Consider the following 17,195-nt stretch of genomic DNA (forward strand, 5'->3'; position numbering starts at 1 on the left):
CGTAAATCTATTCCTGATGGGAAGGGTAAGAGAGAAAGAGGACATGTATAAAGAGTTCCTGCCAGATGGCCTCCACCCTGGGTGATAAGGATGAGATGTGCTGGCTAAAACAGAATCTCACAGGGCTGAAGAGGAGACCAAAATCCTTCTGTACCAAGCAGCTCTGTCGTTCCTGGACCAAGTGAACTTGAAAATGTGTGGGCTCCTGACTGTGGGACAACTTAGGGGCAAGAATGATTGGCATAAATCCTCCAAAGACACACAGGGAAATTCAAGTAAAACTGCATGTTCCCCTGGCCAGCATAATGCCCAATCTCAGACAACCAAGGGACTTTCAGAACGGAGCACAGCACACTTTCCCACTTGAATCACCCACTCCGGTAACTGAGGATGTAATCAATCTGACTGGCTTAAGCATTTGCCTCCAGCGTTTCTCTCACTGTTCTATGAATAAACAAGCTTCCTTTTTTGGTCTTATGTAGTTACAGATAAATGGGGATGGACCATGGGACCATGGGACCATGTATCCCCATTATACAGATAAATGGGGATGGGCCATGGCCCATGGCAACTGCCTGGGCTCCATGGAGATGCTTCAGGGCCACCAGAGGGGCTTCCTTCTTTCTCACCCATAGCAAGTAGAATAATTTCACCTTCTTCTGCTTTATAGAAGGGGTGCTGGGTTAAGATTTTGTTTGAATAAAAGAACTCCTCTGGTAAGTGTCCCACCAGGTGATCTTTAAGAGAAGCTTATGGCCAGATTTCTTAACCAGGACTACATAATAATGAGGCACAGTGGATCACCTTTTTCTGTACTCTCTGGACACAGCAAAGTCTTTGATTTCCTACTTATATACCTTTCCTCCAACTCCACTTTCTTAAACCTTCACCATTCTTCTATTTTCACATGAATGTCAAGGCCATTAATTGTGCTTCTTCTACTTACCTTCCACTCCCCCTTCTTCTTTACCTTCTTTATCACATCATGCATGATCTCTAAAAAAGGAGAGAGGAAAAAAACAAAGTAAGGAAGGAAGCAGGGAAGGAGGGAGGAAAACTTAAAGTAATGTCAAGGACTTTCAACAACTGCCTATTATGTTAGACTAGGTCATTTCTCCCCAGCAGGCTTTGTTTTCTTTGTCATGCAATTCAACCAATCTGCTTACTGAGCCATAATCAAATTACCACAAACTGTTCCTGTTCCTTTATTCTTAATTTTTTTTTTTTTCTTAAGTAAGCTCAAGGCCCAACATGGGGCTGGAATTCACGACTCTGACATCAAGAGTCACATGCTCTACTGACTGAGCCAGTCAGGCACCTGTCTTCCTGTTCCTTTAATTTGGCAGTTCTCAAACTTTTTGGTTTCAGGACTTTACACTCTTAAAAATTTAGGACTCCAAAGAGTGTTTGTTAGGTAAATATCAATAGATGTTTACCATATTAGAAATTAAACTGAGGGGCACCTGGGTGGCTTAGTTGGTTAAGCATCTGACTCAGTTATGGCTCAAGTCATGACCTCGAGTTTCATGGGTTCAAGCCTGACACTGGACTCTGCACCGACAATGCGGAGCCTGCTTGGGATTCTCTGTCTCTCCACCCCTCTCCCGCTTGTACTAAGAAATAAACTTAAAAAAAAAAGAAAAAAAAAAAGAAAAAAAGAAATTAAGCTGAGAAATTTTTTAAGTATCCACTAATTCATTTAAAATAACAAGAGGGGTGGGGTGCCTGGGTGGCTCGTAATCATCCAACTTGGGGATTCAAGTCATGATCTCATGGCTCATGAGTTCGAGCCCCGCACTGGACTCTGTGCTGACAGCTCAGAGCCCGGAGCCTGCTTCGAATTCTGTGTCTCCTTCTCTCTCTGCCCCTCCCCTGCTCATGCTCTGTCTCTCTTTCAAAAGTAAATAAACATTAAAAAATAAAATAAAATAAAATATGGGGCGCCTGGGTGGCTCAGTTGGTTAAGCGTCCGACTTCAGCTCATGTTGTGATCTCACAGTTTGTGAATTTGAGCCCTGCGTCGGGCTCTGTGCTAACGGCTTGGAGCCTGGAGCCTGGAGCCTGCTTTGGATTCTGTGTCTCCTATCTCTGCCCCTCCCCGACTTGTGCTCTGTCTCTGTCTCTCAAAAATAAATAAATGTAAAAAAAAATAAAAATAATAAAATAAAATAACAAAAGGGGTGCCTGGCTGGCTCAGTCAGTAGAGCATGCTGACTCCTGATCTCCAGGTCATGAGTTCAAGCCCCATGTTGGGTAAAGAGCTTACTTTAAACAAACAAACAAAACCATTATATGTTAACAGAGATGGCATTTTAATTAAATGTAACTAGACTGTCTAAAATAAAACAATTTTTAGTGAGAATATTGGTGGGGTTTTTTTGGGTTTTTTTTTTTTTACATTTTCACAATTCTCTTTAATGTCTGGCTTCCTAAAAAAACTACTGGGTTCTCCTACCTGCTTCTGCAATCTGTTATGGAGCATACAGCATATGGAAAACTACTGTATACTTGCGAGAGAGTAAGAGGGAAGGCAAATAACATCTTAGTCTTATTATGAAGACAGCTTTGCTCAAGGACTCCCCACCGGATCTCAGGTTTGAGAACCACTGCCTTCAATGAAGTAGTTAAGAGGCTATGACAATCCCTCGGGCCACATGAGCCTCCCCTCAAGCTCCAAAAACAGATGTGAAAGGCAGTTGTGATGACTTTCTAACCCTGAGTACATCCGTGGGATGCCCCCAACCAAAATCACCATTTTGATAAGCCACAGTTCCTATAAATGCCACACCACACACAGGTCTACCCAGCCATGGAGTCTTCACAGCAAATACCACTTTCGTCATTCTTTCTAAATCCAGGTAATACACAGGCCTGGAAGGACTCAAAGGTGAGCAGTTGTCACCAACAAGCATGTTTCAAACATTTAGGTCATTCTCTAGAGCACAATGGTTCTGAATTCTGCTTTTTATGATCTTCAATAGTCTGATTTATCATAAAAGTTTCCTAAAGTCTTTAAAAACTTTTTACTTGATTATAAAAAGCCACACACAAAAATGAACTATTGGGACCTCATTAAAACAAAAGGCTTCTGCACAGCAAAAGAAACAATCAGCAAAACTAAAAGGCAACTGATGGAATGGGAGAAGATATTTGCAAACGACATACCAGATAAAGGGTTAGTATCCAAAATCTATAAAGAACTTATCAAACTCAACACCCAAAAAACAAATAACCCAGTGAAGAAATGGGCAAAAGACATGAACTGACACTTCTCCAAAGAAGACATCCAGGTGGCCAACTGACACATGAAAAAATACTCAACATCACTCATCATCAGGGAAATACAAATCAAAACCACAATGAGATACCACCTCACACCTGTCAGAATGGCAAACATTAACAACTCAGGCAACAACAATGTTGGTGAGGATGCGGAGAAAGAGGATCTCTTCTGCACTGCTGGTGGGAATGTAAACCGGTGCAGCCACTCTGGAAAACAATATGGAGGCTCCTCAAAAAATTAAAAATACAACTACCCTACGACCTAGCAATTGCACTACTAAGTATTTATCCAAGGGATACAGGGATGCTGTTTCGAAAGGGCACATGCACCCTAATGTTTATAGCAGCACTATCAACAATAGCCAAAGTATGGAAAAAGCCCGAATGTCCACTGACGGATGAATGGATAAACAAGATGTGGTATATGGGGCGCCTGGGTGGCTCAGTCAGTTGAGCATCTGACTTCGGCTCGTGTCATGATCTCGTGGTTCACGAGATCGAGCCCTGCATCGGGCTCTGTGCTGACAGCTCGGAGCCTGGAGCCTGCTTTGGATTCTGTGTCTTCCTCTCTCTCTGCCCCTTCCCTGCTCATGCTCTGTCTCTCTCAAAAATAAACATTAAAAAATAAAAGAAGAATATGTGGTGTATATATACATATATATATACACACATACATATATATATTCAAAGGACTATTAGCAATCAAAAAGAATGAAATCTTGCCATTTGCAACTACTACACGGATGGAACTAGAGGGTATTACACTAAGCGAAATTAGTCAGAGAAAGACAAATATCCTATGATTTCACTCATATGAGGACTTTAAGAGACAAAACAGATGAACATAAGGGAAGGGAAGCAAAAAATAAAAACAGGGAGGGGGACAAAACATAAGAGACTCTTAAATATAGAGAACAGACAGAGGGTTGCTGGAGAGGTTATGGGAGGCGGGATGGGCTAAATGGGTAAGGGGCATTAAGGAATCTACTCCTGAAATCATTGTTGCACTATATGCTAACTAACTTGGATGCAAATTAAAAAATAAATTTAAAAAAGAAAAATTAAAAAAGAAAAAAAAAGCCACACACAGCAGTAAGCATGGAAAACACAAAAAAGTATAAAGAAGAAAATATCACGTATTGTGCACATAAAAAAAACAACAAAAAGAAAAATCACCTGTAATCTTGCCAACTTGAAGTACATAATTAGCATTTTAGTTTATTTCCTGCTAGCTTTTTCTATGCACCTCAACATAGTTAAGAACATGCTGTATAATTTTGTATTATGCTTTTTTCATGAATAAGCTCATTGCCCCATACTAATAGAAATGTTTCCTGATTTTAAATGCCTGCATAATAGTCCCTAGTTTAGTCAACAATTTCCCCAATGGCCATTTAGATTATTTCCCATATTTCAGTGTGGTGAAAAATTGGTAACAAATACATCCAATAATAAGGCAGTGGTTAAGTCAATTAGGTTACGTTAATATAATGGAATACAATGTACTCATCAGAAATAATGAGATAGTAACATATCGATTCATTGATCCAGTCTTACATTCGATAACATTAGCTGAGTGACCACTGTTTGCCCTGCAGTGGACCAGGCACCAGGAAGGATACACAGAAGATACGGTGCAGCTCCCATGGCACTTACACCCTGGTGGAGGAAGCAGACGTTGAAGAGAGGGCAACCTCAGCTTCTCATAAGTTCTCTCTGAGTTAAATAAACAAAGACTATGAGAGAAAAAAACAGGTGTCGACAGCTACCTTTACCAGGGGGCCAGGCAAGGCCTCTCTGAGGAAGTGAACCTCACAAGGAAGATGCCAGCCATTCAAAAGCTGGGAAGAAGGAGCAGGCACAAAGGCTTGGGCTGGAAAAAGGAAAAAGAACTTGACATCTTCTTGGAAGTGGAGACGGTATAAGCTGAGGTTGGAGGCCAGATCATATAGGGCCTTGCCTTGACAGGAATATGATTTTATCTGAAGCGCACTGGAAAGCCACTGAAAGCAGAAATATGTTCTGAAATGCTGTAGAGGGGAGACTGGAAGGGATGAGAATGAAAGCAGGGCGCAGAGCTAGGAGGCCTCTGCAATCAGCTAACCATGATTGGTGGCAGGGGTCATAGCAAGAAGCAGATGGATTTGATATATATTTTGGAAGTAAAATCAACAGGGCTAGCTGCTGAATTGGTTGTGGGGGGTGTGAGGAAGGGGAAGAGAGACATAACTCCTGGGTTTTGGGCTCAAGCAAAGAAACTGATGTGAGACATTTGGAGATATTGAGAGAAAAGATTTAAAGGGAGAACTGATTTGTAGGAGAATACCAAGAGTACTTTTTTTTTTAATGTTTATTTTTGAGAGAGACACAGAAACAGAGCAAGAGCACGGGAGGGGCAGAGGCAGAGACGGAGCACAAGCGAGGAAGGAGCAGAGAGACACACACAGAATCCCAAGGAGGCTCCAGGCTCTGAGCTGTCAGCACAGAACCCAATGTGGGGCTCAAACTCACAAGTGGTGAGATCATAACCTGAGCCGAAGTCGGATGCTCAACCGACCGAGCCACCCAGGTGAACCAAGAGTCCTTTTTTGATTAAAGATTGAGGGGCACCTGGTGGCTCAGTCGGTTGAGCATCTGACTTCAGCTCAGGTCATGATCTCCTGGTTCGTGAATTCAAGCCCCATATCGGGCTCACTGCTGTCAGTGCAGAACCTGCTTTGGATCCTCTGGCCCCCTCTCTCAGCCCCTCCCCTGCTTGCGCTCTCTCAAAATTAAATAAACATTTAAAAAAAGTTATTAAAAAAAAAAGACAGAAGGCTAAGAGATATCTGAAGGTTGATATGAGCAGGTAGCTGGAGGTGGCTCTGGAGCTTGGAAGAGTGACTTCAGCTGGAGGTAAAAATCTGGACTTCAATCCTTCTTGCTTGGTTACTCCCATTCCGAAATTCTCAGGAGATATATTTGTCCTGGGTATTGTTAACGGCCGATTCTAATGCTGCCCTACATTTTTCTAATCCAATACCAAAAAGGAAACAAGGATTAGAGCCCATTTTAGCATTAAGAATCAAGTAGCTTGGGCTACTTCCTCACAAATAATCCCTGGCAATCACATTTCATCTCTCTTGTAAGTTCTCTTTGTATGGAAAGAAACAACAAAACCTTCTGAGGCTGGTCCAACCAGCAGGTCTTGTTTCTACATACCAAACCGTGCATCAACAGCCAACATGTCCACCCCATCACCCACCCAGTTTATAAAGATGGGACAGAAGACGCTAGGGCAGCTTCAACTTCTCTATAATCGTGAAGACCACAGCCCTGGTGGACTCTGCTTCCCGCATGGACAAGGGGTTAAGCAAATAGGTTCCTTCTCAACCACATGCTCTAGGTCCTGCGTGACTCCCAAACTCAAGGAAAATAGCAAGTATCTAAGATTATCTGGGACATCTTCATCACATGCACCCAATATACCAACTGGAGTTGGTTCCAAAGCACTGGCTCTAGGGATAGCTGCAAGCCCTTTCCCCACTTGTGAAGCCCTGCCCTTATAGCCCTGGCACCCATTACTGCCTTTCACAGTGACATGTGTCAGGACACTTAAGGCCATGGAACACCAAAATATCGGAAACAGCACGACTAATATTAGCTGGGCTGGAAGTTTGGGGGAGAAATGTGAGCATTACCAAAGACCCTAAAACTATGGGGGATTCAAATATCCTAATGCTCTGCCCCGAACAGGTGCACCGTAAGTCCCGTGCCACCAGATCAGAAGAAGTGCCACCGTATTCTACAGAGAGATTTAAGGGAGTCTGAACTCAGGCCACAGCTGCCCTCCTCTTTACCAACCCAAAGTACAGGGAGCTTCCAGTGTCATTCTGGCTGAATAGTAGCAGTTCTTCTAAAAGACACCCTCTTGAATATAAAGGTTAGTTACTCAAGCAAAGGTCACCTCCACCTCTCACAATTAAAAAACAAAAAGTGCCACGCGAAGTTCTAAAGTTAGAGCAGGGAAACTCCAGGTTCAGGCATTTGCTGACTGCGTGAACTTGGGCAAGTTTAACATGTTTCAGGCTTCAGTTTTCTCACCCGCAAAATTAGAAGTATAATACTCTAATGACCCGTTATAAAGATCAGTGAGATACAATGGTTAGTAAGTGCTTGGCATTCCATAAAAGGCACCTATTATGGTGTCACTATAGAGCATGTTGTTCATACAGACAAGGAATTATTTCCTTATGAAAATTATGACATGTCGCTTCCACTAATAAAGATCGTTAACATAATGTAAAAACCTATTAGGAAGAAGTACAGGGGCACCTGGGTTGCTCAGTCAGTTAAGCATCTGGCTCAGGTCACGATCTCACAGTTTGTGAGATCAAGCCCCACATCAGGCTCTGCACTGACAGTGTGGAGCCTGCTTGGGATTCTCTCTCTCCCTCTCCCTCTCTGCTCCTCCTCCACTGGCCTCTTCTCTCTCTCCTCTGTCTCTCTCAAATTAAATAAATAAACATTAAAAAAAAAAAGAAGTACATATTCAAAATACAATTTTAGAATAATCACGAAAATACTAGATAGCAAACTCTACAGGTACTTCACCCAAAACTTTACAACTACTCTGACCCCTGACAAACATGTGATATGTTTTAGAATAATGGCAAGAACATGCCAATGTATACAATATAAATCTTTTTTTTTTTTTTACATTTATTTATTTTTGAGAGACAGACAGACAGGACACAAGTGGGGGAGGGGCAGAGAGAGAAGGAGACACAGGATCTGAAGCAGGCTCCAGGCTTCGAGCTGTTAGCACAGAGCCTGATGCAGGGCTCGAACTCACAAACTGTGAGATCATGACCTGAGCCGAAGTCGGACGCCTAACCGACTGAGCCACCCAGGCGCCCCTACAATATAGATCTTAAATGTATATACAAAATTGAACAGAAGACTCCTTCTACCCCTTCTGAGGAGACAGAGAGTCCTCTGGGGGTTTTTTCTTTCTTTTTTTTTTAATGTTTATTTATTTTTGAGAGAGAGAGAGAGGCAGAGGGAGAGGGAGACACAGAATCCAAAGCAGGTTCCAGGCTCGGAGCTGTCAGCACAGAGCCCGACGCGGGGCTTGAACTCATGAACCGTGAGATCATGACCTGAAGTCAAAAGCATAAGTGACTGAGCCACCCAGGTGCCCTGAGACCTCTGTGTATCTACAAACAGAGGCATTAAAACCGAGAACACAAGTAGGGGCCCACAGGTATTTAATGTCACAACGCAGACACACACAACTATATTTTTAAATTGCCATTACTTAACGTTGTTCTGCAAATTCATTTAGACAAGAAAACAAAACGAGGTATCATATTGGTAAGAAGGACACAGAATATCTGCCTGCAGCAATCCTGGGAATCACAGTCAAACGTTTAGTAGGGTGGCAGGTACAAAGTAAATACCTAAGAGCCAACAGGACTTTTACGTGGCCGCACAGTAGCCCGACCCAGGGAGACGGCCCCACCCTTCACCACTGTCTGTTGGGCTGGGACCCCACCCGGGGCCGATTCCACGTGCCGCTGGCAATTCTGCTCTGAGGCGACAAGTCGATTCCTCTTTGCTGCCAGCATTTCAGATACCTGAAGATGGCAACCACCTCCCTTTGTCTCGCTCTGAGCCGAAGGGTCTCCTGGCTAAACAGCCACACCTCCGAGAGTGGAATGAGTTTAAGGTGAAACGACACATAAGACAATGGTTCAAATACTTGAAAACAAGTCTTCCAAGTACTGTCAAAATCTTCCCTTAGAAATACTCATTTATACATAAACTGTTGGTAATCTAACGACAAATTACAATGTATCTACAAATTTTTGCCCTTATGTTGTTCTTTTTTTATTATTATTATTTACTTTTGAGAGAGAGACAGAGACAGAGCGTGAGTGGGGGAGGGGCAGAGAGAGGGAGACACAGAATCTGAAGCAGGCTCCAGGCTCTGAACTGTCAGCACTGAGCCCAACATGGGGCTTGAACTCACAAATGGTGAGATCACGACCTGAGCTGAAGTTAGACGCTTAACTGACTGAGCCACGCCCGCCTTTGTGTTGTTCTTAATAATACAGAAGTAGCAATTTTTGTTGAAAATTTCAAATAGAAGTATAAATACAAAGTGAAATTTTTCTCCTTACCCCCACTCTTGAGGGGAGACACCCACTAGCAAGTTTAGCAGGCACCCTCACAGATCCTTTTTTCTAGGCACATTCAAGTGTGTATGGGAATGTATGCACACACATTCATGGCTCCTCGGCTAAGGCCTGAGTAACTTTCCACGATTCTACTTCTTCGGGGTTTAAGAACTCATACATTGGAAAGAACCTTACAGATCATTTAAGACCAGGGTGTAGGTCCCTCTTTTTGGGACCGAGATACTCCCTGCAAAACACAGCCATCTGGAGTAGACAAGGCCACTAAATGGTCACTCCAGAGTGAGCAGAAATGGGTCTCTGGACCCCAATGAAATGATCTTCCCACTACACATACAGTCTCTTGAGCTCTAGCCTGCACTGGGCTCTGAAACTGAAGCCAGGTGTGCTTTTCTCTGTTTCATTTCAATGATCACCTTGACATACTACAGCAATCATTCAGATGGGTTTTGGAGCCAGATCCTCCACTTACTGTGGACCTTGGGCAAGTTATTAAATCTGTGTCAGTTTCCCCATCTTTTTTTTTTTTAATTTTTTTAATGTTTATTTTTATTTTTGAGGGAGACAGAGACAGAATGTAAGTGGGTTAGGGGCAGAGAGAGAGGGAGACACAGAATCCAAAGCAGGCTTCAGGCTCTGAGCTGTCAGCACAGAGACCGACATGGGGCTCAAACTCACGAGCTGTGAGATCATGACCTGAGCTGAAGTCGGACAACCGACTGAGCCACCCAGGCGTCCCAAGTTTCCCCATCTTTAAAATGGGAATGACCACACATGCTCCAGAGAGTTATTGCAGGGATTTAACAAATTCATGTGTGTAAAGCACTCAGTTCAATACTTAAAACTTTTGGTTTTTACCATCACCATCATCATCTACTTCAGATGGTATCTGACCTTCCTAAGAAGGAAGAACCCAGTTATTTCCAATTGGTTTCTTAGTGCTCCTCCACGGGGTTTGTGATGTCTCCTGTTTTCCAGTTTGTTTCCCTGCATACATATTCTTTCATCCACTCAACAATGATGACTTACTGAACACCTGCTATGAGTCAGACATCTTTCCAGATGCTGGAAAGACCACGGTGAACAAGTAAACAAGATTCCTGCTCTTAAGGCGCTTACACCTGGAGGTGTAGGGGCAGAGAGAGCAATGACACAAGGAAGTAAACAAGACAATTACAGACAGTGATATGTGCTCAAAGGAAATTAAAAAGGCTAATCAACAAGAGTGTGATGGGGATTTGGGAGAACGTCCTCTGAAGAGGTGACCAGGGAGACCAACACTACGAAGTTCTGGGGGGAAGAGTTTTCCAGGCATAGGAAGAGCAGACGCAAAATCCTCAAGTCAGGATTAAGAGTGGGACAGTCCAGGAATAAAGAAAAAGCAATTATGGGGAGACCCAACAAGCTCAGTGAGGGACAGAATGGCTCAGGAGGCACTTGAAGAGGTCGCCCCAGAGTCTCACTTGGTCTTTAAAGCAGTAACTCCTCACCAAGGACTCCACAAGTCACGCATAGTATGCTGCTCCTGGAACACTAAGCCTCATTCATTCACCTTCAAACATGACAAATTCCTCCCATCCCTGCACCCTCAACTCCCACCCCGTCTCTGGGATCTGGCATAAAATAACGATCTGGCAAATGCCTATAGAATGAATGAACCCCCGAGTGGCATGACTGAGCAGTGCCTGCTGGGCGTGAAAGAAGCGGTTCTGTTCATGGTGCATCTCGTGACTGAGTAAGGTGATTTTACCCAGGAGCTCTCTGCAACCACCTACACACCCCCTCCCAGGGCCGCCACTCTCCTGACATCCCCCAAGATTCAGAACTCCCGATTCAAAGAGCACTGTCAGATGAAAACAGTCTCAGGGACTCTTTCACCAGGACTGCTAGGGAGAGAGAACTCTTTATTCTTGAGGAACATGACAAGAAACTATGGCTATTCTGGCTAGTCCCAAGTTTGCAAGCCAGAAAGACCTAGAAATGTCCTTCCCTAACTCTCCTCACTCAAATGCAGTGAGGAGTGTGGGTATTACGTGGATGTATAGATAGATACAAAAGCTCAAGTCCAAAGTTTCTTCTCTATAGCATTTCTCTGTAAGTTAATTTTTAACCAGTGTTGGAGACATCACAACCTAGCCAAAATACTTTTAAAAGCTCATATTAAAGAAAAAGCTCACTCAATAATTCAGTCTCAATTTCTAAAACGTGCCCACAATAGTAGTATCTAACACTTATTTAAGAGTTACTATATGGAATACCCTGTCTTAGACATTTTACATGCATCGTCTCATTTAAAGCTCACTCTGCCCCTCTGATATTAACTATTATAATCACTCCCATTTTACAAAGAAGAAACTGAGGCCAAGAGAAGTTAAGTGTCTAGCACCTGCACAACAAAATGCACAGAACCACAGGAAGCCTATTCAGAACATATATATTTTTAAGTATAAATCAATCCTTGACCTCAAGGAACTCACAGTCCATTTGGGGAAATAAGACAGTACACCTGAAGCATAAAATAAAAGTCATCAGAACCCTCCTGCACTGCTAATGGGAGTGTAAAATGGCGTATCTGCTTTGGAAAACAGTCTGGTAGTTCCTCAAACCACTAAACGTAGAATTACCATATGATCCAGATTCCACTCCAAGGTATATACCCAAGATAAATGAAAACCGAGGTCTACACAAAAACTTACGCATGAATGTTCATAGCAGCATTATTTATGAGAGCCAAACGAGTGGAAACAACTCAAACAGCCACCACCCAATGAATGGATAAATAAACGTGGTATATTCAGACAATGGAATATTCAGCCATGAAGAGGAATGAAATACTGATACATGCTACAACACAGATGAATCTTTAAAACACACTAAGTCAAAGAAGCCAGTCACAAAGGACCACAAATTGTATGAATTCCATTTATACAAAGTGTCCAGAATCGGCAAATCGGTAGAGATAGAAAGTAGATCAATATTCTCCTAGGGCAGGGGGATGGGGGAGCTGGGGGTGATGTCAAAGGAGCAATGGAGCTTCTTTTGGGGGTAATGCAAGTGTCCTAAATTTGACTGTGATAATGGAGGTACAATTCTGTGAATATACTCAAAGCCTTTGAAATGCACTTTAAATGGGTGAATGGCGGGGCATCTGGGTAGCTCAGTTGGTTAAACGTCTGACTTCCGCTCAGGTCATGATCTCCAGGTTCACAGGTTCAAGCCCTGCATCGGGCTCTGTGCTGACAGCTCAGAGTGTGGAGACTGTTTCAGATTTTGTGTCTCCCTCTCTCTTTGCTCCTCCCCTGCTTGTGCTCTGTCTCTCTCTTTCTCTCTCTCTCTCTTAAATAAATAAATAAATAAATAAATAAATAAATAAATAAATAAATAAAACAAAAACATTAAACAAAAATTTAAGTGGATGAATGGTATGGTGTGTGAATAATATCTCAAGAAAGCTGTTTTTTAAAAAGTCAGAAAATTTTAGATGAAAATTTCAAACTCAAAAAACACTGTTTTGTTTAATATGGAATTGTTCTATAGCCTTCATCTGAAGACAGCTAACCTGGCTCACTCCTATAGAACATCAGTTACCTAAAATTATAATTTACTATAATTCTGTATATGAATTGCACTTTGTGAAAGTGAGAGACCAAAATAGAGACCACAGACTGTTAGCCACTGGGCAAGAATGAGGTACTGCTCCCTGTAACTGCTGTTCAATTATAACTGCTTACCCTGGGAATGTTCCTATTTAGATTTGCTTTTTGGGTGGTGAGGAGTGGGAGGGAAGGGAGGGCCCAATTGTTGGGAGTCGTCACAAGCTTTAGAACATTCCGAGACTGGTGAACAATGTAGTCAATGACTTGACTACACTGTCCTTATAAGCACACCCACAGATTGCATAAGACTCAAATGTCCAACGTTATGACATCCAACACTTGGGCCTCTGCCAATGTCTGAGAGGAAAGCATGATGATAAATAAATGCCTGATGTCCGAGAAACCAAATCCTAACCTCAGTACATGAAGATGCCAGATGGAGTTACAGAAAGGACTATTCACTGTCTCTTTCACAGGGGTTTCTCATTTTCTATCTTATTTTTCCCACTCAGCTTCCTAAGGTTTAGAGTCAAAAGGTCAAGGAGCTAGAAAGTCTCTAAAGCAAACCCTCACAGATCTTGGAATTCTGATTAACAGAAAGGAAATCTCAAAGGGAGGACAGAACAAGGTTAGAAATAGGAGTTCCTGGCTCCGCTCTGGATGCTGTCACCTCACCTCAGCTCCAAAGAAGCTATTTTCTTCTTTCTAAGGCTGCTTTCAACACAACATCCCTTGGATTAAAGGAAATGTGAGGTTACAAAAGACACACAAATAGAAAAATCAATTAAAAATGGAAATCAAAGGTGGCTCAGTCGATTGGGCGTCCGACTTCGGCTTAGGTCATGATCTCACAGTTCATGGGTTCGAGCCCCACATGGGGCTCTCCACTCTCAGCACAGAGCCCACTTCAGATCTTGTGTCTCCCTCTCTCCCTGCTTCTCCCTCCCCTGCTCTCTCAAAAATAAATGAAAGCATTAAAAAAAAAAATGGAAACCAAGGGGTGCCTGGGTGCTCAGTCAGTTGAGCATCTGACTCGTGATTTAGACTCAGGTCATGATCCCAAGGTCATGAGATCAAGCCCCACATTGGGCTCTGTGCTGATCATGAAGCCTGCTTAAGATCCACCCCCCACCTTACCCTCTCCCCACACTTGCTGTCACTCGTTCTCTCAAAAAAAAAAAAAAAAAAAAAAAGGAAACCAAAACAATTTATATCTTCTTAAAATCAATAGTTTATGGTAGTAAATACTATTCACTTATATTAATGTTTTGAAACAAAAAGACCAAAGACACAAAGTGGTGAAATGGAAATTAATATTCTAGGACAGAGCACTATGATTACCTCATAACCATTGTTGAATAAGACATTTTTAAAAGGACTCAAGAATGAGGGCCATTCTTATACAAAATAATGATATTACCTGGGCACCTGGGTGGCTCAGTCAGTTAAGCCTCTGACTCTTGGTTTTGGCTCAGGTCATGATCTCATGGTTCATGGGCTCAAGCCACACATTGAGCTCCACACTGACAGTGCAGATCCTGCTTGGAATTCTCTCTCTCTCCTTCTCTCTGACTCTCTCCTGCTCATGGTTCTCTCTCAAAATAAATAAATAAACTTAAAAAAAAAAGACAGTGATACTATCATGCAGTTATTTGGGAAGTGTTTTATATTTGCTAAAGGAGAAGGAAGGAAGGAAGGAGAAAAAGAGAGAGAGGGGGAAGAAAGAAAGAAAGAAAACACACTGCCCATATATATATATATGTATATATATATATATACATATATACATACATATATATATATACATACATACATATATACGTCTATATCATGAACAGCAGCAGATCTCATCTGTTAATGTCTCATTTAAATCTCTGCCAGCCTGTATTGGTTTTTCTGCAAAAAGCCTGTCCTCCTCCTAATACACACTATGATGTCTGCAGTAATTCTTCCTTGAACTGCAAGGACCTAGAACAGGTATCTAACTTGATCTTGGCAGGAACCCAAGATGGGGCAAGTATCTTAAATTCGTAGGTGCAGAATTTAATGGCTCCAAATGACATTTCTCCATTTAAATGGGAGTTTCCCTCCCAGTAAGGATTAAGGATCGGAGAAAACATACTTTGGAAAGAAGGAAAAAGAATAGAATGTTTCAATGAATTCCAGAAACCCAGAGCAGACACAAAGATCATCTAGCCTAGTGGTTCTTAGTGGGGAGTGATTGTGTCACCAGGGGACATTCAGCAATGTCTGGAGACATTTTTGACTGTCATAACTGGAGGGCGCTACGGGTATCCAGTAGGGAGAGGCCAGGGATGCTGTCAAACATCCTACAATGCACAGGCTCACCCAGCCCAAAAACGTCAATAGTGCTGAGGTTGGGGGCAGCTGGGTGGCTCAGTCGGTTAAGTGTCAAACTTCGGCTCAGGTCATGATCTCATGGTGTGTGAGTTTGAGCCCTGCATTGGTCTCCACGCTGACAGTGCAGAGCCTGCTTCTGATCCTCTGTCTCCCTCTGCCCCTCCCGCAGTGGTGCACACATTCTCACTCTCTCAAAACGTAAACATTTTTTTTAAAGTAAAAAAACAAAACAAAACAAACAACAACAACAAAAACCAGTGGTAAGTGCTAAGGTTGAGAAACCCTGATCTAGTCCATTTTTATAAAGAAACTGAACCCACCAGAGATAAGTGACTTGTCTATGACAGTGATGGTAGGAATCACCTTATCTTCAAGTCCAAGACTCTCACCAGCCCAATCTGTTCTGTTCTAAGATTTAACCTGCTTCAGGGTCTTCAGGTCTGAGATAGTAAAATATGTTTAGTCTCGGGGCACCTGGGTGGCTCAGTCAGTTAAGCATCCAACTCTTGGTTTCAGCTTGGGTCATGATCTCACGGTTCGTGGGATTGAGCCCTGCGTTGGGCTCTGTGCTGGCAGTACGGAGCTTGTTTGGGATTCTCTCTCTCTCTGCCCCTCCTCCACTCACTCTCTCTCAAAACAATAAACTTAAAAAAAAAAAAAAGCTTTGTTAAAAAAATAATAAAAAATAAAAATAAAAAATGTTTAGTCTCACACAAGTATGGCAAGACCATAAACTCAAGCCCCTTCCGGAACCACCAACAGAGCTAATGTCCAGGTGTCAAACTGACGTAAGACAAAAGCCTCAGGGAAGCTTCGAGAAGGAGGAAACCTCCCTGCGCCACCACTCCCAGCCCCCAACACATAAAAAGGTCTAATTCCAGGAGCGCTGCTTCCTTTTCCCAAATCCATGTAACTGGTTACAATTATATACCAGGAAAAGAAAACATCCTCCAGGGGTTTGGGCCCAGCATCAGGCACAGGAAGAAGGTGGAGCTAGCTCCCAGAAGAAACACTGAAAATCCAAAAGAAACAGCTGAGTTTACACTAACTTTCACTGAATATGCAGACTGGGTGTTTTCCTCAAGTCAGTCTTTCCTAGCCTGCAGAAAAGATGCTGCTTGCTTTACATCTAAGAGTTGGTTTGTTAGTTCTGGAGTGCTACTATTGTTTTCCATTTCCTCGGCCTGACCAGTCCATTTCCCACTTTGCTCTGTTATTTCACAGCACCTTACATCTGAGCTCTTGGCTCATCATTTCCTGTCTGACAGTGATTTGAATTGTTTTCTCTGTATGAGTCTTCTTCCAGAATAAATTCTTTACCTCAGTCTATGTGCCATATTTCTATCATTTTTTCCTTATCAAAGTTTCTCTCCCATGTAGTTGTTATCCGCCCCCCTCCCCCTTTTCTGCTTAAATCACCTAGACAGGGGCAATTCTCTCTGGTGGTCTGTTTAGATAAAAATGTACTCTCTTTGCCCCCCTCCCCGTGTTCCTAGGTATTATCTGAATACTGCCCTCAGAACACCAGTTGGTTGTGTAGCGGGATAGTGGTCTCTGTCCAGCCTCCACTTAGGGAAGGGTGGGTGGTGGAGAACTGACTGGGGAAATTTGTCTCTCCATATTGTGTAACGTAGCTCCATGCCAAAGACCACTCCGCTGAAGAAGTATGTTGGGGTCCAGGAGGGAATACCCAGTATCAGAAGAAATGATCTTAGGTTTAACTTCATTCCCTGCTTCAGAGTGAGCTAAAGAGCTCATTCAGAATGAAATTTTTTGG

The 17,195-nt window shown here is 42.7% G+C and overlaps 1 protein-coding gene across 3 annotated transcripts in view; it reads right to left on the reverse strand.

Moving 5' to 3' along the window:
• The window catches only part of STXBP1 (syntaxin binding protein 1), a 74,056-nt gene that overhangs the window by 36,851 nt on the left and 20,010 nt on the right, over positions 1–17,195 (reverse strand). For all 3 annotated transcript variants that reach the window (XM_053204578.1, XM_053204577.1, XM_027035178.2), the window contains exon 2: positions 947–996. In XM_053204578.1, the coding sequence (XP_053060553.1) occupies positions 947–996 (50 nt within the window). The remainder of the gene's footprint in view (positions 1–946; positions 997–17,195) is intronic.

This window comes from Acinonyx jubatus, chromosome D4 (assembly GCF_027475565.1).
Source record: "Acinonyx jubatus isolate Ajub_Pintada_27869175 chromosome D4, VMU_Ajub_asm_v1.0, whole genome shotgun sequence".
NCBI classification, from domain to species: domain Eukaryota; kingdom Metazoa; phylum Chordata; class Mammalia; order Carnivora; family Felidae; genus Acinonyx; species Acinonyx jubatus.